At 44.2% G+C, this 27,048-nt stretch overlaps 1 protein-coding gene across 2 annotated transcripts in view; it reads left to right on the top strand.

The window, feature by feature from the left end:
* Window positions 1–27,048, top strand: part of LOC109904510 (leukocyte tyrosine kinase receptor-like) — a 78,561-nt gene that overhangs the window by 48,913 nt on the left and 2,600 nt on the right. Inside the window, exons 7-27 of one of the 2 annotated variants that reach the window (XM_031788307.1) lie at window positions 964–1,064; window positions 1,394–1,554; window positions 1,822–1,916; window positions 5,594–5,692; window positions 5,939–6,113; window positions 7,029–7,179; window positions 7,396–7,515; window positions 7,906–8,062; window positions 8,557–8,739; window positions 14,703–14,801; window positions 15,406–15,558; window positions 15,832–15,942; window positions 18,332–18,518; window positions 18,687–18,777; window positions 24,089–24,153; window positions 25,588–25,717; window positions 25,883–25,980; window positions 26,073–26,165; window positions 26,407–26,508; window positions 26,654–26,788; window positions 26,930–27,020. In XM_031788307.1, the coding sequence (XP_031644167.1) occupies window positions 964–1,064; window positions 1,394–1,554; window positions 1,822–1,916; window positions 5,594–5,692; window positions 5,939–6,113; window positions 7,029–7,179; window positions 7,396–7,515; window positions 7,906–8,062; window positions 8,557–8,739; window positions 14,703–14,801; window positions 15,406–15,558; window positions 15,832–15,942; window positions 18,332–18,518; window positions 18,687–18,777; window positions 24,089–24,153; window positions 25,588–25,717; window positions 25,883–25,980; window positions 26,073–26,165; window positions 26,407–26,508; window positions 26,654–26,788; window positions 26,930–27,020 (2,597 nt within the window). Of the gene's footprint in view, window positions 1–963; window positions 1,065–1,393; window positions 1,555–1,821; window positions 1,917–5,593; window positions 5,693–5,938; window positions 6,114–7,028; window positions 7,180–7,395; window positions 7,516–7,905; window positions 8,063–8,556; window positions 8,740–14,702; window positions 14,802–15,405; window positions 15,559–15,828; window positions 15,943–18,331; window positions 18,519–18,686; window positions 18,778–24,088; window positions 24,154–25,587; window positions 25,718–25,882; window positions 25,981–26,072; window positions 26,166–26,406; window positions 26,509–26,653; window positions 26,789–26,929; window positions 27,021–27,048 lie in introns of both variants that reach the window. The other variant, XM_031788306.1, reaches the window with a different exon arrangement.

The following is a 27,048-nucleotide window of genomic DNA, read 5'->3' as shown; positions in this document are numbered from 1 at the left end:
CCTCGTAGGGTAAGAGTTGAATACTCCTGCCAGCAGGCTCCAGACCTCGTAGGGTAAGAGTTGAATACTCCTGCCAGCAGGCTCCAGACCTCGTAGGGTAAGAGTTGAATACTCCTGCCAGCAGGCTCCAGACCTCGTAGGGTAAGAGTTGAATACTCCTGCCAGCAGGCTCCAGACCTCGTAGGGTAAGAGTTGAATACTCCTGCCAGCAGGCTCCAGACCTCATTGGGTAAGAGTTGAATACTCCTGCCAGCAGGCTCCAGACTTCGTAGGGTAAGAGTTGAATACTCCTGCCAGCAGGCTCCAGACCTCGTAGGGTAAGAGTTGAATACTCCTGCCAGCAGGCTCCAGACCTCGTAGGGTAAGAGTTGAATACTCCTGCCAGCAGGCTCCAGACCTCGTAGGGTAAGAGTTGAATACTCCTGCCAGCAGGCTCCAGACCTCGTAGGGTAAGAGTTGAATACTCCTGCCAGCAGGCTCCAGACCTCGTAGGGTAAGAGTTGAATACTCCTGCCAGCAGGCTCCAGACCTCGTAGGGTAAGAGTTGAATACTCCTGCCAGCAGGCTCCAGACTTCGTAGGGTAAATGTTGAATACTCCTGCCCTATGGGGTTATCACTGAATATATTTGAATAACATCCTTTGGAAAGATTGTAGATGATTTACAATCAGTTATAATACTTGAATACGTTCTATCTAGCCCAGCATGATGTGGTGTGAGGTAAAACGTGACATGTTTCTGCAGAATTGATTTCCTGTCACTGACTTCTGCATTTCAGTTTATAGCTCCAATTGGTTTCATTCCAAACTGACAAGCACTGCACCAAGGCAATATATATTGTTTTGCAGATGAGGACTGAAAGGCTGTTCTCTTCAGAGCTCTATCAGTCATGCCTTTTTGAGTGGTGCAAAATTATGTCAGTGTTCACTCCCCTCAGTGTTGCGGTTATTGTCTCCCCCCAAGGGCACTTCCTGTTCCTGGCGGTGAGAGGGAACAGTTCCAGTATTAAAGCGTCTGTCCGAAGTTCCTCATTCCCCCGACCGGTCTCTACCATAGCCTGTCAGGTGAGAAAAATAGACATATCTTTCCACCAATGGCTTCCTTGCAATCTCCCCTACTAACTACATGCTCACTGATGACTCACGGATGAGTTCTCACTAAGGAAGTTTTTAGAAACACCCTCAAAGATGCCAGAATCTCACAACCGTAGCCAAGTCTTACATTTTTTTTTGTAATTAGTCAGGTGGTCACAGCGGGTCTATCATAACAAAGAGCAGTCCTCTAGTACCACACACAGAATATTAAACATCATACAGTTAAGCCATATTCAAGTCATGAAATAGTATGTCATGAAATTCACCGTAACGTCTGTTCTCGATGACTCTGTCTGCAGTTGCATTTCTCCCTGTATCTCTATGGGGAGTTTAATGGCACCGTGCTGCTGTCGCTAGAGGATAACAGTACTGTTGCATCCCCGTTGGTGTGGGAGAGGTCTGGACAGTGGAAAGACAACTGGCAGGACATCACTCTGCAGCTACCTGCCCTCCTTAATGGGTACAGTGCCATCATTTACTGCTAAATTACTGACCAGAAGTGTCAAACATACAGCACATAAAAGCTCAAAGTTCGTTTCTTGAGCGATTGTAGTTCAGTAATAAATGATGACTGTGTTAGTACAAAATATATTTTTGTAGTATACTGTATAGGAAATGCATAGGCTGATATGTGAAAGGATTGAAGGTACTTTTTGGTACTTAAACTAATATGAAAATAATGCCACTCTGTGTTTCCCTCCATTCATTGTGATCTGTGTTCCCCCAGGTTCCACCTCAAGGTGAAGGCTCTGTGGGGACCAGGCTCCAATGCTGACATCGCCCTAGATGACATCGCCCTGGGGGCAGCATGCTTTGACACAGGTAGCCCTCCATGTAACACAATCTGTACACAAAACAAAGGCAGCTCTCATTATAGATACGGTAGCATACTGTGTGGCTAGAGTACAGTGGGCAACCATTTGGAGGGCTCCTAGCACGACATTGAATAATCTCTCAAACAAACAGTGAAAAGAGTCAAACTCCCTAAATGTCTTAAGATTACATACTGATTGAGAGGGGCCTCTTTCATAAGGATATAGCTAATAAGATTCCTTAACCCATTACTAAGCTGGATTTAATTGTTTTAAGGAGGTCATACCAAGGATCATTTAGCTGTTTGAATGTTTATTTTAAGACCCCTTGAAGTATCAAAAAGGATTCACTACATGGAACAACAGTCCCAAAAAAAGGAAGTTTGCTCTGAAGTGTCTGAGAGATTTATCTGAGAGATATAAGAAACATCCGGAAACATTTGTATATATATTTATATATTTTTACATTCAACCCCTTATTTTTGTCACTAAACAGTCTCTACATACAATGAGTATACCAAACATTATGGGCACCTTCCTAGTATTGAGTTGCACCCCCCCCCCCTTTTGCCCTCAGAATAGCGGCAATTCATCGGGGCACCAACTCAACAAGGTGTCGAAAGCGTTCCACCTGGATGCTGTTCCATGTTGACTCCAATTCTTCCCGCAGTTGTGTCAAGTTGGCTGGATGTCCTTTGGGTGGTAGACACATGGAAACTGTTGAGCGTGAAAAACCCAGCAGCGTTGCGGTTCTTGACACAAACCGGTGCGCCTGGCACCTACTACCATACCCCGTTCAAAGGCACTTACTGTAAATCTTGTGTCTTGCCCATTCACCCTCTGAATGGCACACATACACAATCCATGACTCAATTGTCTCAAGGCTTAATAATCCTTCTTTAACCTGTCTCCTCCCCTTCATCTACCCTGATTGAAGTGGATTTAACAAGTGACATCAATAAGGGATCATAGCTTTCACCTGGATTCACCTGGTCAGTCTAAGTCATGGAAAGAGCAGGTGTTCCTAATGTTTTCTAACACTTTTTTACATTTGTTTTTTCTACTGGTACCGGGGGACCTTCAGACGAGCGACCGACATGTGCGTGTTCGTGAGAGTCGCACCTTTCCAAATTGTTCGTAGGGCAAATTGTTCAGACGCTACAGATGATTTTGTGAGAAGACCGATTTTCGGGATGTCTCATGGTCTGACAAACACCGCTCCAGCTCTGTCACCTTTCACCCTAGATGTCTCATGGTCTAACAAACACCACTCCAGCTCTGTCACCTTTCACCCCAGATGTCTCATGGTCTGACAAACACCGCTCCAGCTCTGTCACCTTTCACCCCAGATGTCTCATGGTCTGACAAACACCGCTCCAGCTCTGTCACCTTTCACCCCAGATGTCTCATGGTCTGACAAACACCGCTCCAGCTCTGTCACCTTTCACCCCAGATGTCTCATGGTCTGACAAACACCACTCCAGCTCTGTCACTTTTCACCCCAGATGTCTCATGGTCTGACAAACACCACTCCAGCTCTGTCACCTTTCACCCCAGATGTCTCATGGTCTGACAAACACCACTCCAGCTCTGTCACCTTTCACCCCAGATATCTCATGGTCTGACAAACACCGCTCCAGCTCTGTCACCTTTCACCCCAGATGTCTCATGGTCTGACAAACACCACTCCAGTTCTGTCACCTTTCACCCCAGATGTCTCATGGTTTGACAAACACCACTCAAGCTCTGTCACCTTTCACCCCAGATGTGGAAGTGCGACATCGGCGGATGCGGTGGATTGAGACACATCCAAAAAACAACAACAGATATCTCGAGCTTAAACTGACACATTTTGATGGGGATTTTTTGTTATGCTAATTAGATTTACACAGGGGGCACGGACATCGACTCTAGGGGGTTAAAGGCCAACTGGATGTTGGCTATAAGCTCATATTGCCAATATCACTGAAGTGTAGCATTCACCTGAGGGATGCCATGAAGTTTGGATAGGAGCAGCTGAATACAGTCCAAAACATGTGTGTCTAGTTCTAGGAAGGACATTCAATGGAGAGCAACGCCCTATTAGAACTACTGATGCATCCCCATGAAGTTGCAAATGAGACCTTTTATCAAATCCAATAATATTTTATTGGCCACATTCACATGTTTAGCACATGTTTAGCAGTGTAGCTAAATGCTTGTGTTTCTAACTCCAACAGTGCAGTAATACTAACAGTTCACAACAATACACACAATACACACAAACCTAAAAGTGAAAGAATGGAATTAAGGAATATATAATGAGCAATGTCGGAGTGGCATAGTCTAAAATACAGTAGAATAGAATACAGTATACACATATGAAATGAGTAAAGCAAAAATATGTAAACATTATTAGTAACTAGTGTTCCATTATTAAAGTGGCCAGTGATTTCAAAGTCTATGTATATGGGGCAGAAGCCTCTAAGGTGTAGGGTTACGTAACCGGGTGGAAGCCGCCCAGTGATGGCTATTTAACAGTCTGATTGCTTTGAGATAGAAGCTGTTTTTCAGTCTCTTGGTCCCAGCTTTGATGCACCTGTACTGGCCTCGCCTTCTGGATGACAGCGGGGTGAACAGGCAGTGGCTCGGGTGGTTGTTGTCCTTGATGATCTTTTTGGCCTTCCTGTGACATCGGTTGCTGTAGATGTCCTCGAGGGCAGGTAGTATGCCCCCGGTGATGCGTTGGGCAGACCGCACCACCCTCTGGAGAGCCCTGCGGCTGATGGAGCATTTCTTATGACTGGAAACAATAGAGCTGTTGAAGCACAGTCAAAGACAGAGAGGAGTCTTAACCGAAGAATGATGCACACAGATGCGATGGCTAACCACGGTTTCCAACGCAGCTGGAGTGCTCCCCAGGAGGCCCAATGATCCACACACTGGCTGATTGCTTCTGAAAGAGGGAAACCGACGTAGAATGCATCTCCCCGGGATTCGAAATCTGCAATCCGACAATAAAATTGTACGCCAACAATGGGTTCCAGTGTCAAGTTATTGTCACGCTCGAGGACACATCTTCTTCGCTCCGTCGATTCTTCTCTACCATGAAACTCTTTGGTCCGAACTCTGGAGAAGCCTGCCAACATTAGTTTAATTTGATAGGAATTGACAATGCGGTTAGGTAAATGTTGGGAGAGAGGTGGGAGGGCTTGCAGAGTCTGGTGCGCCACTCCACTCCAGGCAAATGGTTCTGGTGGCTGCGGGTTGTCGACGCCAGACAGGCACCAGTTGGGCGTGCTATGATCGGCACGCAGATTTATCGGCCCTATTACGTTTTACTGTAGCACATCTCCAGAATTCCACAGCTAATTACAGCTCCTAAGTCATAACCTCCCTTATATTGTCTCCTGCTAAGAGTTTCACGATGTCCTCCCTCACAATTATTACTTATCTCCTGAAGCCTTTGTCTTTCTCCACAAGTCTGTCTGTCTTTCTTATTCTATCTCCTCAATCCTGCAGCTCATGCCTTTTTATATACTCAACTGGACTGTATCCTGCCCTCACAAAAACACATCTATGCTCTAAATCCTATCTCTGTCTCCGTCTTTGAAGAAACCATAATTAATAGACGTCGTATGAAAGAGAATGCTTTTCTGGTCCGTCTGTAGACTGTAGAGATGAATGTGTCTGTCTCCCTCCTCTCAGATCTCAACTCCCTGCTGCTCGGACACAGATTCCTCCATGAAATGGACTCCATCAGTGAACTGGATTTCTTCAGCCCCCTCCCAGAGCCCTCTGCCTCAGGTACACTACCAGCTGTTCTAATGGAATGTCTTTAGCCTTTCTATGACCAATGGCCTTTGCAATTTGATTTTCGTAGAGCTTTTCCCCTCAATTTGGCAAAATACACCAGGTGCATCCATTAAAGTAATTTCCTTTGATTTCCTCCGCAGCTGCTCCACTATATGTATGTCTCTCTCCTTTCCATGCAACACAGGGAGTTTGTTTGTTGACTGACATGTGACTCATGTGTCTGTCTCCTCTCCTCAGAGGTGTCCCTGATGACCTGGTGGTTCACATCCTGTGGGGCCAGTGGCCCCCGAGGTCCCACCCAGGCCCAGTGTGACAGTGCATACCGCAACACCAATGTCAGTGTCACAGTGGGCAAGGAGGGTCCGTTCAAAGGAGTGCAGACCTGGAGGGTACCGGCCACCAACAGATACATGTGGGTGCAAATTTGGCTGTTATTCTAATCTTGTAGAAATATGAAAGCTGTTTTTGCAATCGGAACACTCTTGCGCTAGACTAAACCCTCAGGTAAAGATGCTTGAAACAAGCCCCCTGACCAATGATTGCATCTGCACATCAGTATTGACAGCTGGCAGGAAGCAGCCTTGCCTGAGACATCAGTCAACTGAATGAATACAGGTTAAATACTACCATGTATCACATTCATGTCACGTATCCGCTAGACCTATAGAATATAGGCAAGTCTCTGTAGTGTCAAGATTGATTTCCACATTATCCAGGTTAGGAGAGGGGGGTCTTACATGGGATCAGACCGTGTGTGTGTGTGTGTGTAAGACTGAGGCAGAGTGAGAAGCGTGACTCACCAGCTGGAGGCATAGATTAGTCTGTTTGTGCTCACTGCTCACTCTCTCTTCCTAATCTGGCCCCTGCCAAGCCAAGGCTTTGAACTCATTTATTGTAGTTGCTGGTCTAGTCATGGGGCATTTACAATGAGCTCCATAACACTAGATGATAAAAGGGGTACAGAAAGACAAGAAGTGGGTATCAGTTCTCTGCTCTTCTTTGTTAACATTGGTTTGTTGTTGTCGGGGGCTCAGCTGAGCTCTGATTACAGTAAAACTACAGAATATTCACCCTGATTTCATCTGATGATGATACAAGCTGATGATACAAGTCAGTCAGGCAAAGCCTTGGTATTGCCAGTGTTACAGTCTGATTTGAAGTGCTGCAAACCTTCTGATGCACTATAGAGACCAAACCAACATGGCTTTTTTGCCTCCTTTCTGCAATGCTCACTTTTCATTAATTGAGTAGCCACTGTTACAAGGTCACCCAAGCACCAAAAATGGCCTTCAGTGGCCCCATCACATGTTTACTGTGCCCTCCTCAGGATCTCAGCCTATGGAGCTGCAGGTGGCAAAGGAGCAAAGAACCACAACAAGCGTTCCCACGGGGTCTTCATCTCAGCCATCTTCCCTCTGGAGAAGGGAGACATCGTCTATATACTGGTGGGACATCAAGGGGAGGATGCCTGTCCAGGGGTGAGTGTTAGAATGGAGAGTTAGGCCACCTCAGGTGATATTATGGATGGATCACCTGCTCTTCAAAGTGTTTAGTTTTCTTTCAACGTTTGATTACTTCCTGGTACCTCGGGTGCCATCCAGAGAGTATTTTCCTCCTGCTGGTAGGAAAATATAATTTCAGACTAGCAGCCACTCTGTCTCTCTGATCTGACCATATCCATTTGTTCTCTGTAGAGAAATCCTCTGACACAGAAGATCTGCCTGGGGGAATCCTCAGTGATAGAAGATGAGTTCACTGGTGATGATTGGGCAGGTGGTGGAGGAGGCGGCGGAGGAGCCACCTATATTTACAACGTAAGAGTCCCTAAAAGGAGTCCCTAATCTCAACATAACTTGATTCAACTCTTTTCCGCCTTTACCTCATCTACACAAAATGAAAGCCACGATGGTGTCCATCAGAAGCAGATGTACTGTAGCTGCTAGATATGAACCGATTTATAAGCTTCAAAAAAGTTCTGAAGGAATTCTAAAAGATCATTTATCATGGTCTTTCTCTACAGATGTAGTTACAAGCAGTAGAGGTCACAGGTTATGTTAACTGGTTTGTATCACAAGAGCCCTTTAACCTAGAAGTTGTATGTCTTTGTAACGCTGGACTGGCCCCTAAGTTGCATGATGGACGATGACAGAGGGTAGAGGGGTGCTCTGAAAGCTTTTACTGTGATTGACTGTGACCCCTGCCAGATGGAGGGTGGAGTACTGGTGCCTCTACTCATAGCAGCTGGTGGTGGAGGTAAAGCCTACCTGGAGGACCCAGAGAGCAGCTTGGACCAGATTCCTCTGGAGCAGTATGAGAATGACACGGTGGCCGCCAGCTCCAATGGCAAGACTGGGGCAGCAGGTTGGTAGGGTTGCCTTTACCTCACCCCCTCCATGTGGCCCTTCCCCTGATTCTCTTCACAGAGCGGGCGATCTGCTCCCTGAAAACATATGGCTTTCATTCCTCTGACTGCTAAAGCTCCTACTTGAGTGTCTTCAGGAGACAGGACAAGAGTGTGTCAGAGAAAGGGCAGGAGTGCATGTGTTTGTATCAAGAAGCTGGCCCTGTGTCTGGACTGGTTATCCATTGGGTCTGCTTATAATCTTGGTTGCAGCCTTTTGACTTATACAACTGTTGAAAAGGGAGAAACGGCATACTGTATATGGCAGTACAATGTCAGTGTTCTTGGAAAAGCTTCATGGAACATTCCCAGTAAATCACCTTTGACCAGCAGGGTCTTATGGAGCTATTATCGACACATCTTATGCAAACATTGATGGAAGAAGTGTTTAGAGAGCGTGATGGCTAAATAAGGTGTGTGTGTGCGTGACTGCGTGTGTGTGTGTGTGTTGCAGGGGGAGGTGGAGGTTGGAAGGACTCCTCCAGCCACTTGTGGGCAGGGAAGTCTCTCCTGGAGGGGGCCGAGGGGGGTTCCTCCTGTCCCCAAGCCTTATCCAAACTGTCCTGGGCCACCTTCGGGGGGTTTGGAGGGGGAGGGGGAGCCTGCACAGCTGGAGGAGGAGGCGGTGGATACAGAGGTAAGCTCACACACACACACACACACACACACACACACAAATAATACTAATATTTATTTACTGCTTTACTATGTGTTGTACTATACTGTTATTATAGGATGAATCTGACAAGATATTTATGCTGGAGAATTTCCATTGGCCCCAAGGAAATGGGCACATTGATAACGTTCACTGCTTTTCGGTCTTTATCTAGTATGATTTACTAGTTGTGGATTGGTGACATAACTCACTGGCCGTTTTGAATGTACTGATATTATGAGACAGTTTAAAGAAAGTTCTATTTCATTGATTGATAAGATTGGGTGTTCCACTTGGCTCCTCTGCAAAACATGATTGAGAGGAGATGGGTCGTTCCATGAAAGAATGCCTTTGATATTTTAAGTAGATGTTGTGCAGCAATATTGCATTTTAAAAGCCTGTCATATTAAATGAGGTCTCATTTAATATAGACCACATAGAGAATTCAATAAATCAGATTTTTTAAATGAATAAAGACTTGTTTCACCCCTTACGGAAAAACCACATGATTTCACATGTGAAATGTCCATGTTTGGCCTGTGTGAAATCATGTAAAACGATGTGTTTTTGGAACACTTCACGTGATGATATTTCACATGAAGTTTCACTTGGATTTTCACATGTGATCACATAACCTTTATATTTTTTACATGAGATTTCACAGGTGATGTCCTGCAAACAAAAATGAGTAGTTAGGATACACACACAAACTGTACAGTGGCAAGAAAACGTATGTGAACCCTTTGGAAATACCTGGATTTCTGCATAAATTGGTCATAAAATTTGATCTGATCTTCATCTCGGTCACAACAATAGACAAACACAGTCTGCTTTAACTAATAACACACAGACAATTATATGTTCTCATGTCTTTATTGAACACACCGTGTAAAAATTCACGGTGCAGGGTGGGAAAAGTATGTGACACCCTTGGATTTAATAACTGGTTGACCCTCCTTTGGAAGCAATAACCTCAACCAAACTGTTTCTGTAGTTGCTGATCAGACCTGCATAATGGTCAGGAGGAATTTTGGACTATTCCTCTTTACAAAACTGTTTCAGTTCAGCAATATTCTTAGGATGTCTGGTGTGAACTGCTTTCTTGAGGTCATGCCACAACATCTAAATCGGGTTGAGGTCAGGACTCTGACTGGGCCACTCCAGAAGACATATTTTCTTCTGTTGAAGCCATTTATCTGTTGATTTACTTCTGTGTTTTGGGACGTTGTCCTGTTGCATCATCCAACTTCTGTTGAGAAAAAGAGCCCCAAACCATGATGCTCCCTCCACCATACTTTACAGTTGGGATGAGGTTTTGAGGTGGTGTGCCTTTTTTTCTCCTCGCATAGTGTTGTGTGTTCCTTCCCAAGCAACTCAACTGTAGTTCCACAGAATATTTTGCCAGTAGCGCTGTGGAACATCCAGGTGCACTTCTGCAAACTTAAGATGTGCAGCAATGGTATTTTTTGGACAGCAGTGGCTTCTTCCGTGGTGTCCTCCCATGAACATCCTTCTTGTTTAGTGTTTTACGTATCGTAGACTCGTCAACAGAGATGTTGGCATGTTTCAGAGATTTCTGTAAGTCTTTAGCTGACACTCTAGGATTCTTCTTAACCTCATTGAGCATTCCGTGCTGTGCTCTTGCAATCATCTTTGCAGGACGGCCACTCCTAGGGAGAGTAGTAACAGTGCTGAACCTACTCGATTTATAGACAATTTGTCTTACCGTGGACTGATGAACATCAAGGCTTTTAGAGATACTTTTGTAGCCCTTTCCAGCTTTATACAAGTCAACAATTCTTATGTCTTCTGCGATCTCTTTGTTCGAGGCATGGTTCACATCAGGCAATGCTTCTTGTGAATAGCAAACTCAAATTCTATGAGTGTTCTTTATAGGGCAAGGCAGCTCTAACCAACGTCTCCATTCTCGTCTCATATATATCAAAATATATCACTAGCCACTTTAAACAATGCTACCTAATATAATGTTTACATACCCTACATTATTCAGCTCATATGTACACGTATATACTGTACTCTATATCATCTACTGCATCTTTATGTAATACATGTATCACTAGCCACTTTAACTATGCCACTTTCTTTACATATTAATCTCATATGTATATACTGTACTCAATACCATCTACTGTATCTTGCCTATGCCGCTCTGTACCATCACTCATTCATATATCTTTATGTACATATTCTTTATCCCCTTACACTTGTGTCTATAAGGTAGTAGTTTTGGAATTGTTAGCTAGATTACTTGTTGGTTATTACTGCATTGTCGGAACTAGAAGCACAAGCATTTCGCTACACTCGCATTAACATCTGCTAACCATGTGTATGTGACAAATAAAATTTGATTTGATTTGAATCCAGGTTAGCTGACTCTTGACTCCAATTAGCTTTTTGAGAAATTATTAGCCTAGGGGTTCACATACGTTTTCCAACATACACTATGAATATAAAGCCCTGTTAATTTTGTTATTTTGACAAAGTCATTTCTGAAGAATATTATTTATTAAATGTTACACAACATGATCAAAAGTATATATATACAAATTTTAAAAAGTATATGGATACCTGCTTGTCAAACATCTCATTCCAAAATCATGGGCATTAATATGGAGTTGGTTCCTGCTTTGCTGCTATAACAGCCTCCACTCTTATGGGAAGACTTTCCACTAGATGTTGGAACATTGCTGCGGGGACTTGCTTCCATTCAGCCAAAAGAGCATAAGTGAGGTCGGGCACTGAATTTGGGCGATTCGACCTGGCTCGCAGTCAGCGTTCCAATTCATCCCAAAGGTGTTCAATGGGGTTGAGGTCAGGGCTGTGCAGGCCAGGCAAGTTCTTCCACATTGATCTCGACAAACCATTCTGTATGGACCTTGCTTTGTGCACGTGGGCATTGTCGTGCTGAAACAGGAAAGGGCCTTCCCCAAACCGTTGCCACAAAGTTGGAAGCACAGAATAGTCTAGTCTAGCATGCTGAAGTGTTAAGATTTCCCTTCATTGGAACTAAGGGGTCTAGCCTGAACCATGAAAAACAGCCCCAGACCATTATTCCTCCTCCTCCAAACTTTACACTTGGCACTATCCATTGGGGCAGGTAGCAATCTCCTAGCATCCAACAAACACAGATTAGTCCTGCCAGATGGTGCCAGATGGTGAAGCGTGATTCATTACTCCAGAGAACGCATTTCCACTGCTCCAGATTACAATGGTGGCGAGCTTTACACCACTCCAGCCTATACTTGGCATTGTGCGTGGTGATCTTAGACTGGTGTGCGGCTGCTCGGCTATGGAAACACATTTCATGAAGCTCCCAACGAACAGTTTTTGTGCTCACATTGCTTCCAGAGTCAGTTTGGAACTCGCTAGTGAGTGTTGCAACCGAGGACCGATGATTTTTACGTGTTACGCGCTTCAGCACTCGGCAGTCCCATTCTGTGAGCTTGTGTGGCCTACCACTTAGCGACTAAGCCATTGTTGCTCTTAGATGTTTCCACTTCACAATAACAGCACTTTCAGTTGACCGAGGCAGGACTAGCAGGGCAGAGATTTGGCGAACTGATTCTTTGGAAAGGTGGCATCCTATGAGAGTGTCACGTTGAAAGTCACTGAACTCTTCATTACCGGACATTCTACTGCCAATGTTTGTCTCTGGAGATTGCAAGGCTGTGTGCTCGATTTTATACACTCGTCAGCAAAGGGTGTGGCTGAAATAGCTGAATCCACTAATTTGAAGGCTTGTCCACATACTTTTGGTGATGTAGTGTATGTCATTCTCATTGAAAGCAAGTCTAAAAAGCGGTAGAGCTGTTCTATATGCGCTATTTCTATGTTTTTGTGTCTTTTACTTTAGTTTAGTTTAGTTTATTTTTTTATTTTTACAGGGACAGTGCACATTAATCAACGTTTCAGTAAAAGTGCCGGTTTTAGCCAGCCGGCTAATTTTCAACCGCGGTCCCTGGGCAGGTTATTAAAAACAATTACAATATAGACAATTGCAACATAGAACAGGCAAGACATAGCAACATAGGACAAGCAAGACATAGCATACAGACAGAGCAACATAGAACAAAAAGCAGCAAGACAAAATTCATAAAAGCAACAAAGTGTTTCCACACCTCACAAGCTACAGACAACAGACAACATGGAAAGCGGCAACACACAGCTAGGGACCATGTTCACAAATCTGATTGACCTTTAGCCATGTCTTCAAGCATTTTGTGAAAGTGTGATATGTGGTGCAGTTATGTGTGTCTGATGGCAGTGTATTCCAGACATGGGAAGCTCTCACAGAGAATGCAGATTTACTAAAGTTGCTTTTCCTTAGGGGAACTATACAGTCACCTCTCATGGCAGACCTTGTGGATCTGCTGCCATATGTCTGGGTTTTCTGTTTAACAAAAATATTGAGTGGAGGGGGAGCCAGGCCATTAAGGATCTTGAATACAAGACATGCGTCGGTGTATTGCACAAGATTTTCCCAACTCAAGAGCTCATGCTTTCTAAGGATGTGACAATGATGATGGCTATTGGGCTTCCTATCAAGCACTTTGAGAGCCTGTTTGTAGACAGACTGAATATGTTTTAATGTTGTACAGCAAGCTTGGGCCCAACTAGTCAAGCAGTATGTTAAGTGGGGGAGTATCATAGATTTGAAGTACAGTTTTGCTACCTCTGTAGTCAAACAATTTCGTATAAATCGGAAATTAGCTAGGTTGAATTTGGTTATTTGAATTACCTTTTTCACATGCTTTTTAAAAGAGAGGTTGGAATCAAGTATGATGCCAAGGTACTTAAAATCGGACACCACCTGGAGTTTCTCCCCTGACACATAGACATCTGGCTCAGTAGCATCTGTTGCCCTCTTTGTGAAGAACATGCAAACAGTTTTTTTCACATTGAGATGCAAACACGAGTCTCTGAGCCACTTTGTAACCTGGACCATTACAGTAGTGAGTTCTTGTGCAGCTTGTTGTTTGCTCTTTGCATGCACATATATCACTGTATCAGCTGCATACATTTGAACTTCAGACCCAGTACAGACAGAAGGCAGATCATTAATGTACAGGCTGAACAGGAGGGGCCCCAGTATTGACCCTTGGGGCACGCCCACATCATAGCTACGAGTTGGCGACAGCTCATTGCTCACTCTGACACACTGAGTTCTGCCTTCAGGGTATGATTTCATCCATCTCAAGGCATCAGGGGAAAAGTTGAACTTGGACATTTTTGTGATGAGAATCTCGTGGTTAACAGTATCAAAAGCCTTCCTTAGGTCCAGAAACACAGCCCCAACAGCACCCCCTTTGTCCATCTTGGACTTCACATTTTCCAGAAGAAAGCAGTTGGCCGTTTGATGTTTTGTACACCAGTTTCAAACAGCTGAAACTACAAAATGTTTGATTATGGAAAATATATTTCATAGTTTAGATGGTAAATTGATTCTCTACACTATACTTGCTTGTTTTGTCACATAATCTGAAATTAGGCCAACTATTGGATTTTTACATTCAATACCCTCTGTCAAAAGGGACTTTATGGCTGATTTGATAATTAACCTGTTATGGTCAACGCTGCTACTTTATTTGGTACTTAATAGACATTTACTATCGTATTTTAAAAAATGAGATGGGAAAAAGTTTTTATGAAGTTGAACATGTTCTTTATGAATTTTTTTTTAAACCAAATTACACTTTTCAAAAGGCACCGAATTGGTTGAATGATCAAGATATGAACAGATTGATTAAGAGACATTTGATTTCTTTCAGCATCGTTAATATACCATACATACTCTCCCTCTACCCAGACCTTTTTTGTTCAAAAGCAAGATTGCCACTTGTTAGCAGATGTGCAGGCAATAATAAGCCATTATTATTAGCTCAAACATGCACTTATCTTTAATATCGTGTTTAATCTAAATCAAGGAGGCGATGCCGCGCTGACTGATGACATCACAGCGGGCGGTCAGGATGGCATCTCCTTTGTTCATCCCATGGGGGAGATATTTCTCCAGCCGCTGGCAGGTAAAGGCTTTCTCCTACTACATCAGTGTCACTGGAAGCCAGGAGGGCGCAAGGAAAGAGCCCTGGCCGTAACAGAGGTCTGTGTGTCTCTATCACCTGACTGATTCAGTGGGAGAAGTAGGGAAGGGCGCCTCAATCCTCAGACACCGGTGACCTAATTGATAGCCTCACGGATCTTGTTGATCCTGGCGCCATGCTGTCTTCTCTTTAGCCGCTGAAAAACAGGCAGCCAGTCAATTCTTTACGGCATGACAATGTCATTTGTGGCCAAAGCATGTGCTGCCAATGCTGCACGGAATACAAAGCAGTTCTCTTTGTAGTGAAAGACATGACAAAAACACAAACTAAAACAGATCAATTGATCCATGGTCATGCAGTATCGACATTACAGTGAAAACATGATTAGGTTTAGTTGACCATAGCTAAGAATTGAACTCCAGTGTTTGACGATGTTATGAAGAAGAGATACAAAGATACAAAGATTGTTAAACGTCATCTCTTTTTAGTCATACATATGGCTAGGTTGACCAGTGCTTGTGCTACAGCATTGTTCTTGTGAGATTCATGTGGTGATGTAATGTCCTCTGTCATCCTCTCCACTCAGCCATGGAGAGCCATGGAGAATGTGAGATCAAGGTGCAGCTCAATTGTAGTCACTGCCAGACCCAGAGCTGCAAACGAGACGAGGACACTCGGCTCATCCTCTGCCTCTGTCACAACGAGGAGGTGCTGGCCAGTGACAATGTCACCTGCACAGGTAACTTCTGTACAGTCATGGAAATAACATATTTTACTGGATGTGTTTTGGGATCATGAATGCAAAATTTAAAAAATGAGTCCTTGAGAATATCTGCCAATCTGTTTCTTATTAAATGGCACAATCATCGAATAAAATACACGGAGGAATGGAATGGAAGGTTGTTAACGACCTCACTAGTATTTCCATTGTCTTTGAAACATTCTTATAATCTTAGTGGTTCTCCATCTTCCCCTGCTAACCCTGACCTCTGACCCCCCCCCCCCCCAGCAGCCCCTCAGGGCCTCACCCCAAAAGGCCAGCTGTCCCTGTCCCTCATCCTGGCCGTGGTGGCATCTATCGTGGTGACGGGCATCGTTCTGACCTGCGCCAGCCTCACCATCAGTAAGAGACTCTTCCAGTTCTGTGTGGACTCTGTGCCCTCCACCTTTCACCGCCTGTGAGCTCTCCATGCCGACGATACTCTATTTAACTTTCAGAATGAAAGCATCCTAAAAAGGCAGGACGTTTAGCATTTTAAACCAAGCTGTGGTTTAATGTGTTCTATTTGAGGGAAATGTGACATTGGATGAGAGTGAATGGCAGAAGTCCACGATCAACACAGCAGTCAAAAAACCAGCAAGATACTTAATTGTAGAGAAAGGCAGAGCTTGAATATAAAATAACTCAGAGACTTGACAGAAAGAGTACATGAGGTGGCCTTTTAGGAATTTAGGCTTATCATTTTCCACAGTGACAATAATGGGTTTGTCTTGCAAGCCCTTGGGCATTATCTTTATTTCAGATTTCAAGCCTGGTGGGGACAAGACATATTTGAACTGTGATAGACATCATTTTGGAGGGGCTTAAGGGATTACAGTGAGACTAACCACCATTCACTCTTGCACTATTTCAGACCACACAATCTAAGACATTTATGTTGGAGTGAAGGGGTTAGCTAAGTATTCAGTTGGTTGTGTAGCACATTGGGATTGATGGTCCTGATTGTGTACAATAACATATACTGTATATCTATTCATGCTTCAAAGGGCGCGTTGGACATATCTCCAGTAACAATTCTTACCCTCTACTGTATACTTGTTTTATAATCACATTCAAGGTGATACATGGCTTTACCGCTTAATGCTAATGATTGCACAATTACCCTGCTAAAAGGAATGATTAGGGAATTAGGAAAATGACTGATATGAACCTTTAAATTGTACCTTTGATTATTCTGCTTAGAGGATTGAAAGAGAGAATAATCATCGATTCTCCTAATATTAGTGTCTAACTTTGTCTTGCCAATAGGCAATGATCCATATCATATTGAATGCTGCTACCGTGTTATGTGTGTACTTTATGTGTGCGCATGCAAACATTTTTATTTTTTTAACCAATTGTCTTATTATTTTTTGGGGGGGGCTAGAAATGTAGGACAGTGAGGGATTATCTGATGTTTCTGTTTGCACTGCCCCCTTTTTGACGCCCGTGTGCTGCGGTAAGAGCGGAGGTCAGCTCTGTACGTGTGCTGCGGTAAGAGCGGAGGTCAGCTCTGTCCGTGTGCTGCGGTAAGAGCGGAGGTCAGCTCTGTCCGTGTGCTGCGGTAAGAGCGGAGGTCAGCTCTGTACGTGGAAGACTTCTTTTCCAGACAGTGCCGATTTTAAAGGAGTGTCTAACCATGGAGTGTCTTACCATGGCAGAATGTCAACTTTTAAGCTTTAAAAGCACTGTGGTGGTGACTCATCACTATGCATATGCCCTGTCAGGATCCAAGCATTACTGCTTTGCTGCGAAATGATCTTCTCTAATCCCCTATACCTCTCTCATATAGTGTACATCTCTCAACCGCGGAGGAGTTAATACTACCAATAACAATAGAGTGTCGGGATATGAACGATTAACTATGTGATTACTGTTGTCCGTGAAGGCAACAAACCATCCCTCTATGTCAGTATGAGATACAGATATTTAGAGTTTGACTTGTGCACGAACTGTAACACACTGTGCCATGACTGAAGTGTAACTGTACTTTCCCCCCCCCCAATGCTAAATAAATAAAACCCGTAATTAACACAAAGTTTCACCTTGAAGTGAAAGTCCCTCTGGGTCTGACGACAGAACGTTCCCATGAGCCTCAGAGGAAATGATGTCGGAGCTATTAATTCAGAAAACATACTGTACAGTGTCAGTAAATAGTTTCCCTATATCCTAAACACACAACATGCGTAACACACAACATACAACACATACACACTCAACCCAACACAAAATCCTTAGCCCTGGGCCAGATGGTTTATGCAGCCCCACAGTGGCCCATGGAGAGGGCCCTTCCAGGGTGGAGACAGACCTCAGACACTTAACAGTGTCTCTTCACCTGAGCTCTCCCCCATGTAGGTTGGTAGTCTGTCCACGGGCCCCCCACTCCTCCCCCGAGTGTCGCGTCTGTCTGCACCTGCAGCTCGACATCACAGCAGAGGGCACCTCTCACCTCCACGCATCGCCCCCCAGGGCCCCCACCCAGCCCTCCAGGCAGACTACCAACCTGCATCGAGGCCGCGGGCCGCCTCCACGGAGGGTGAGTCCTCGGTCCTCAACTCACAGACTGTTAGCTAGTCACTGATTGGACCAGGGCCAGAAGCCAGAGGTTAGAGGACAGACAGACATCAGGGTAGTGTGTCTAATGCAGCGCTAGTGGGATGTTGTCTCTGATAGTTACAGTATAGCAACAGTTTGAAGCCGAGGGCTGTATCACAGTAACCAACCCCTTCTTCCTGATCTCTCTCCCCTACAGTATACTACCGTAAGAAGAACCAGCTGCATGCTGTCAGGCTGCGTCTCCAGAGTCCAGAGTACAAGCTGAGTAAAATCCGGTCATCCACCATCATGACAGATTACAACCCAAACTACTGCTTTGCTGGCAAGGCTGCTTCACTGAGCGAGCTGAAAGAAGTACCACGCAAGAACATCACCCTCCTCAGGTAGTCCACACACACAGCGAGGCTGACACAGTAGAGACCTATAAGCTATTAAGTGCATTACATGATCATTTATTTGTAGTAGTGTGCTATGTTCAAGTCACTTAAGGTTTTGACTGGACTCTGGAATTAAGCTCTTTGTCATCTGTCTGGCTTGGTGTGTGTTTGCAGGGCGTTGGGCCATGGAGCATTTGGGGAGGTGTATGAGGGCCAGGTTCTAGGGATGAATGGCGAGAACACAGCCATGCAAGTGGCCATAAAGGTCAGTTCCTCTTCCTCCGTCTCCGGTACTCGTCCATGACTTGAAGCACATTAGCACATAGCAGTTGAAATGAAGTAATTGCTTTGGCAGTGCATATGACTGAATGTCTTAAAAACAGGAGTAGAGAGAAGATGGTTAGTATTGGTAACCTTTTGACCAAAAATATATTCCTCTATGGTAGTTTTCCTTGACATTTTCTTCATTATATGTACTGCTGGTCTGTTGCATTGAGAACTGTCTGGATGTCGACAATAACAAGGTCCCCTTTTTGCCTCTGTGTTGTAAGCAACAATGACGTGCAGACCTGTAATCGAACAAAGGAGATTGTGCTTGTGACCTTTAAAATGGACTTCAACACGGATCTAAATGTCCTTCTATTAGTCTCTCTGTTTCGCTGTGACACAACATGTCTGTATGTATTGCTTCTGCTTGGAAAAATGCATGATGCAAGTCAAACAATGCGCGATTACGTGATCATTTAAGAGTAGGGTTCAAATCAGTGGAGGCTGCTGAAGGGGAGGACGGCTCATAATAATGGCTGGAACAGAGCAAATGCAATGGCATCAAAACACATGGAAGCCATGGAAACCATATGTTAGATGTATTTGATAACGTTACACTTATTCCGCTCCAGCTATTACCACAATCCAGCCCTCTCCAATTAGGGGAAATGTAACATAATTGCATCACACATACCATAGACGTTGACATTAATGAATTAATTAATTCAGCTACATATATTAATGAATTCATTGATTTTCCGAGAAAACAGGGTGTGAAAATCAATCAATAAAATGTATTTATGAAGCCCTTTTTACATCAGCCGATGTCACAAAGTGCTATACAGAAACCCAGCCTAAAACTCCAAACAGCAAGCAATACAGATGTAGAAGCACAGTGGCTAGGAAAAACTCCCTAAAAAGGCATGAACCTAGAAAAAAACCTAGAAAGGATCCAGACTCTGAGGGGTGGCCAGTCCTCTTCTGGCTGTGCCGGTGGAGATTAAGAGTACAGTTGTGGCCAAAAGTTTTGAGAATGACACAAATATTAATTTCCACAAAGTTTGCTGCTTCAGTGTCTTTAGATATTTTTGTCAGATATTACTATGGAATACTGAAGTATAATTACAAGCATTTCATAGGCTTTTATTGACAATTACATGAAGTTGATGCAAAGAGTCAATATTTGCAGTGTTGACCCTTCTTTTTCAAGACCTCTGCATTCTGCCCTGGCATGCTGTCAATTAACTTCTGGGCCACATCCTGACTGATGGCAGCCCATTCTTGCATAATCCATGCTTGTAGTTTGTCAGAATTTGTGGGTTTTTGTTTGTCCACCCACCTCTTGAGGATTGACCACAAGTTCTCAATGGGATTAAGGTATGGGGAGTTTCCTGACCCAAAATATAGATGTTTTGTTCCCCGAGCCACTTATTGCTTTTGCCTTATGGCAAGGTGCTCCATCATGCTGGAAAAGGCATTGTTCGTCACCAAACTGTTCCTGGATGGTTGGGAGAAGTTGTTCTCAGAGGATGTGTTGGTACCATTCTTAATTCATGGCTGTGTTCTGAGGCAAAATTGTGAGTGAGCCCACTCTCTTGGCTGAGAAGCAACCACACACATGAATGGTCTCAGGATGCTTTACTGTTGGCATAACACAGGACTGATGGTAGCGCTCACCTTGTCTTCTCCGGACAAGCTTTTTTCCGGATGCCCCAAACAATCGGAAAGGGGATTCATCAGAGAAAATGACGTTTCCCCAGTTCTCAGCAGTCCAATCCCTGTACCTTTTGCAGAATATCAGTCTGTCCCTGATGTTTTTCCTGGAGAGAAGTGTCTTCTTTGCTGCCCTTCTTGACACCAGGCCATCCTCAAAATCTTTGCCTCACTGTGTGTGTAGATGCACTCACACCTGCCTGCTGCATTCCTGAGCAAGCTCTGTACTGGTGGTGCCCCGATCCCGCAGCTGAATCAACTTTAGGAGACGGTCCTGGCGCTTGCTGGACTTTCTTGCGTGCCCTGAAGCCTTCTTCACAACAATTGAACCGCTCTCCTTGAAGATCTTGATGATCTGATAAATGGTTGATTTTGATGCAATCTTACTAAAAAAGCCATATCCTTTTTTGTGTGTTTTTTTTGCAGAAATATCCTTGCCTGTGAAGCCCTTTTTGTGCAAGCAATGATGACGGCATGTGTTTCTTGGAAGAACAATGATTCCAAGCACCACCCTCTTTTTGAAGCTTCCAGTCTGTTATTCGAACTCAATCAGCATGACAGAGTGATCTCCAGCCTTGTCCTCGTCAACACTCACACTTGTGTAAACAAGAGAATCACTGACATGATGTCAGCTGGTCCTTTTGTGGCAGGGCTGAAATGCAGTGGAAATGTTTTTGGGGGGATTCAGCTCATTTTCATGGCAAAGAGGGACTTTCCAATTATTTGCAATTAATCTAATCACTCTTCATAACATTCTAGAGTATATGCAAATTGCCATCATACAAACTGAGGCAGCAGACTTTGTGAAAATTAATATTTGTGTCATTCTCAAAACGTTTGGCCATTACTGTACATGTACAGTTGAAGTCGGAAGTTTACATCAGAGTCATTAAAACTCGTTTTAAAACCACTCGACAAATTTCTTGTTAACAAACTATAGTTCTGGCAAGTCGGTTAGGACATCTACCTGAAGGTACTTCATTACTGCCACTTTTAGTGAGTTTGGTACACATCCGGAGGACAGGGAGCCATTTATTATATTCAACATAGGAGGGCTAAGTACAGGAAATAGCTCTTTCAGTAGTTTAGTAGGAAGAGGTTATATTAGGCAGCTGGAAGGTTTAGAGTCCATTACTATTGCTGTGGAAATACAGGATTAAAAAAACCTGAGTCTCTCAATTGATCCATGGTCCTGGCAGTTCTGTGCAGACTGAGGACAACTGAGTTTTGGAGAAATACACATATTCAAAGAGGAGACTATAATTATCTTTCTAATGCTCATGATCTTTTCGTTAAAGAAGTTCATGAATTCATCACTGCTGAAGTGAAGGCCATTATCACTTGGGGAATGCTTGTTTTTAGTTTGCGTTGCGTTGCGTCAGTATTTAAATTTTTCTCAATTTTGAAAAGTAGGCTGATTGAGCAGCAGTGAGGGCTTCTTCGATAATGTCCGTCCAAGCTAGTCAGAAGACTTCCAATTTAGTGGACCTCCATTTCCATTCCAATTTTCTGGAAGCTTGTTTCAGGGCTCCGGTATTTTGTGTATACCAGGGAGCTAGTTTCTTGTAACAAATCTTTTTGTGTTTTCAGTGACATGACTAGATCTAGGATATTACACACAGTTAAGTTTAGATCCTAGGCTAGGTGGTTAACTGATTTTTGTACACCGACGTCCTTGGGTAGGTGGAGTCTGAAAGGGTATCTAGGAATCTTTGCGTTATCAGAGAATCTATAGGGTGGCTCTTGTTACTCCTTGGTTGGGGTCTGGGCAAATAAAATGGTGGTCCAATAGTTCAAGATTATGAGGAAAAACATTTAGATACACTATCTATTCCACAGGATAAAACTAGATCCAGGGTATGATTGTGACATTGCGTAGGTCCTGAGACATGTTGCACAAAACCCACTGAGTCGATGGCTCTGAAAGCCTTTTGTAGTGTCTGTGGACTATTATGACTACGAGGTCCGATAGGAATTCAGGGAACTCTGTGAGGAACGCTGTATACGGCACAGGAGGCCTGTAAACAGTAGCTATAAAAAGTAATTGAGAAGTCTGCATAGATTTCATGACTAGAACCTCAAAAGACAAAGACGCAGTGATTTTTTTTCCCCCCCCTGTAATTTGAAATTTGCTGTCATAAATGTTAGCAATACCTCTGCCTTTTGCGGGATGCGCAATGGATATGGTCATTAGAGTAACCAGAAGGAGAGGCTTCCTTTTACACAGTCAATTAATCAGGCTTGAGCCATGTTTCAGTCAAGCCAATCACCTCAAGTTTATGATCAGTGATTAGTTCATTGACTATGACTGCCTTGGAAGTGAGGGATCTAACATTAAGTAGTCCTATTTTGAGATGAGGTATTTTCACTCTCTTTCAATAATCACAGGAATGGAGGAAGTCTTTATTCCAGGGAGATTGCTAAGGCAAACACTGCCATGTTTAGTTTTACCAGACCTAGATTGAGGCACATACCCAGTCTCAATGGAGAAAATTGAGCTGACTGTGCTATCTTTTGTGAGGGACAGAAATACATTTTCAACCACTGATTCATTTGTGAGTCTGCTGTAGAGCTCATCACTCCCCTTTACTGGGAGGGGGCCAGAGACAATTATTCAATGCCAATATATATTTCTAGTTAAATTACACGCTGAAGTTATGTTGCACTTGATGACCTCTGACTGTTTCAGCCTAATTTGTGCTGATGTTAATAACAATATCCCTATACCATCTACACTCACCAGTTTTAACCTCAGCCAGCACCATCTTCAGATTAGCCTTTATCTCGGTAGCCCTGCCCCCCGGTAAACAATGTATGCTGAACAAAAATATAAACACAACATGCAACATTTTCACCGATTTTACTGAGTAACATACAGTTCATAGAAGGAAATCAGTGAGTTTAAATAACTTCATTAGGCCCTCAAAAATGGATGTCACATGACTGGGCAGGGGCACAGCTATGGGTGGGTCTGGGAGGCAGGCCCACCCACTTGGGAGGCAGACCCACTCACCGGGGAGCCAGGCTGAGCCAATCAGAATTATTATTTTTTTCTCCAGAAAAAGGGCTTTATTACAGACTGAAATACTCCTCAGCAGTCCCCCTCAGATGATCCCGCAGGTGAAGAAGCTAGATGTGGAGGTCCTGGGCTGGTGTAATTACACATGGTCTGCGGTTGTGAGGCTGGTTCGATGTACTGCCAAATTCTCTAAAACGACGTTGGAGGCAGCTTATGGTAGAGAAATGAACATGACATTCTCTGACATCGGCTCTGTTGGACATTCCTGTAGTCAGCATGCCAATTGCACGCTCCCTCAAAACTTCAGACATCTGTGGCATTGTGTTGTGACAAAACTGCACATTTTAGTGGCCTTTTGATTGTCCCCAGCACAAGGTGCACCTGTGTAAGGATCATGCTGTTTAATCAACTTCTTAATATGCCACACCTGTCAGGTGGATTGATTACCTTGGCAAAGGAGAAATGCTCACTAACAGGGACGTAAACAAATTTGTGCCATTGGGTGTGTCTCTCACTGCTCTGCTCTGAATAGGACCTGATTGGCCTGACTGCCTATTGTTACCTCTCTGCTCCACAGACTCTTCCGGAGATCTGCTCCGAACAGGACGAGATGGATTTCCTGATGGAGGCCCTGATTATGAGGTGCATTGGGCTGGAACACACGGCCCCATCCACTTCCTCCTGCACCACACACACACACAGGATGCATACTGTAACATAGCGTACCATGAGGCAGGCGGATGAGACCCAAACACTGTCATGCCATCACTTAGCGCTCAGCAGGCTAGTCTGCTGCCATGTTTTGTGTGCTGCTTGTTTGGTTAACCAGCTCCCCAGCTGTTTATCATAGTGAGTCAGGTAATTCATCCCTATCGAGGAGACAGCAGCTGGTTGCCAGAAGAACCTCGTCTCTCCTCCAAATGGAGCTCTGCTGAAAGCATTAAAAAGCATATCTGTCGAGCAGATGCTGTCGGGCTAAAGCAGGCACAACAGAGTACATAATAAGCAGCTTGGGGTAAATTGGGACCCGGAGTGTTTCCTGGCCATGAAATAACCCTAGACATACAGATGTAAACACAGACGCATGAATGTAGACGCCACCACACAACATCACACACACTTTTGTAACAATCCGTGCTTAATTTGTAAATCGGGAGGTGTCGGAACAAAAAATGAGTGGGTGAGCTGGGGAGCTCTGAGGTACCGGAACGCATGCAAAAAAAAACACATCACCTGTATAATAAAGCCTGGCTTGCATGTAATCGCATTTTATTTGTGTGGTGACATAGAGCAGTAGAGTAGAGGCACTTCCAGAAGTTGCACACATGGGGAACATTTTTAGTAGCCTAGGGTCTGAGGGAAAATGTGGCCTTTCAATAAACAAATTCCATGCAATTGACAAATTGCAACTGACAGATTTGCCGAGCGTTCTCGACTTGTAGGCTATGCCTCGTTAATGGGCTACTATACACAATCCACAGCTAGGCTATTTATTTTTCATTTTTAAAGAAGCTATTGATCCTCTGTGGCTAAATTAGTAGGCTACTCTAAATGATTTCATTTATTTCTGGACAGACAGCAGTAATTCTATAACTTTTTCAAATGTATTTGAATTAATCAGGGGTGCTCCAGCTCCTCCAGAACCCTTCGCGCAGTTATGATTATATATGGAAATAAATTAAGTACAACGCTGGAGAGCGGAGAGTTGCAGGCTCATGTCTATCAGAGCAGAGAGCGGGAGAGATCATAGAAAATTAATCTCATTCTAGTTCTGTGAGCGATGAAGCCGTGGTTCTCACACAGCCACACGTTGGTCTCAAACATAATGTTGCTCAAACCATAAACCCAGGCCGGCTGTACCCCAATCAACTCCTAGAATATTAGGTAAGGGCTGAAAATCTACTTTTTCATATTACGTTTATTTTTTGCCAAGAGGTACTGGATCCGGCCAAATGGTTTCAGGAATGAAACAGTCCAAAACGGAATGGTGCCGGATCCTGTGTACCCTGAAGCTATTACAGCTGGTGTCTGGCCTGAGGCAGTGTATTCACCACCACTGTCCTTGTGTGTCCACAGTAAGTTCAGCCACCAGAACATAGTGCGCTGCATTGGGGTGAGTCTGCAGATCCTGCCCCGCTTCATCCTCCTTGAGCTGATGACTGGAGGAGATATGAAGAGCTTCCTGAGACAGAACAGACCCAAAACGGTCAGTAGCTTCCTGAGACAGAACAGAAACAAAACGATCATTAGCTCCCTTAGACAGAACCGACCCAAAACGGTCAGAAGCGGAGTGTGTCTCAACTGTTAAACAGCCCTGTAGGTCTGTGTAGGTAAAAGCCAGCAGTAATGGTTTTGTATGGTGTCTTTTCAGAGTCAGAGCTCCTCCCTCACCATGCTGGAGCTGTTACATGTGGCCAGAGACATCGCCTTCGGCTGCCGTTACTTGGAGGAGAACCACTTCATCCACAGGTTACTATGTCCTCCTACCACAACCTAAGCATGACCTTTTTGCATACGGCATTCATATTACATTAAGAGGTATTCAATGTTGTGTGTTTCAGAGACATAGCTGCCAGGAATTGTTTGCTGACCTGCCCTGGGCCAGACAGAGTGGCTAAGATAGGGGACTTTGGAATGGCACGTGATATATACAGGTACACTTAAACCACTAGTACTATCTGTCCCGATAGCACGCTCGGCATCTACCAAGCCTCTCGATCTTCATGACATGAGCTGTTTTAATTTCTCCATTCTTTTTTTTCCAAGTTGAAATCTCAACGTATCTGTAGGATCAGTCTGATCTCGCTCCATGCAGTGATGAAGACTCACTATTCCCATTGAGTTATATACCTAGAGGAGTTTGAGACGCTAACCATGACTCATTCTCCTCCATAGGGCCAGCTACTACAGAAAGGGCGGCCGTGCCATGCTGCCCGTCAAGTGGATGCCGCCAGAGGCCTTCATGGAGGGCATCTTCACCTGCAAAACTGACACCTGGTAACCCGTTTACTCTTCTACATGATCCAAAGTTGATGTATCTAAAGTTGAATGAGTGGTATAAGTACATACGGCCAGTGTAAATGGGACAGCAACTGATTTCTCTTAGCAACTTTTTAAACTGAGCTCTGTTCTCCCTCTGCAGGTCGTTTGGAGTACTGCTCTGGGAGATTTTCTCTCTTGGCTACATGCCTTACCCCTGCAAGACCAACCAAGAGGTTCTGGAGTTTGTGACGAGTGGGGGGAGGATGGACCCCCCGAAGAGCTGTCCCGGGCCTGTGTGAGTAGATCAGATTGAGCTGATGGAGAGTTGACTCTTGGTGGGAATTTATAATGCATTTACTGTTGTTGCAAGGCCTATATGCAATTTTAGACTTAAATCCATGATATTGAGTTTTTTTTCTCCCTTTCCCTTCTGTAGTTACCGGATCATGACTCAGTGCTGGCAGCACTGCCCTGAACACAGACCCAATTTCTCCACCATTCTGGAGAGGATCAACTACTGCACTCAGGTACTGACCCACTGGCAGCCAGGGATGC

Source organism: Oncorhynchus kisutch, linkage group LG14 (genome assembly GCF_002021735.2).
Source record: "Oncorhynchus kisutch isolate 150728-3 linkage group LG14, Okis_V2, whole genome shotgun sequence".
Classification (NCBI taxonomy): domain Eukaryota; kingdom Metazoa; phylum Chordata; class Actinopteri; order Salmoniformes; family Salmonidae; genus Oncorhynchus; species Oncorhynchus kisutch.
Note: the sequence above shows the minus strand (reverse complement) of the source record. Positions and strands in the feature narration are given on the sequence as shown.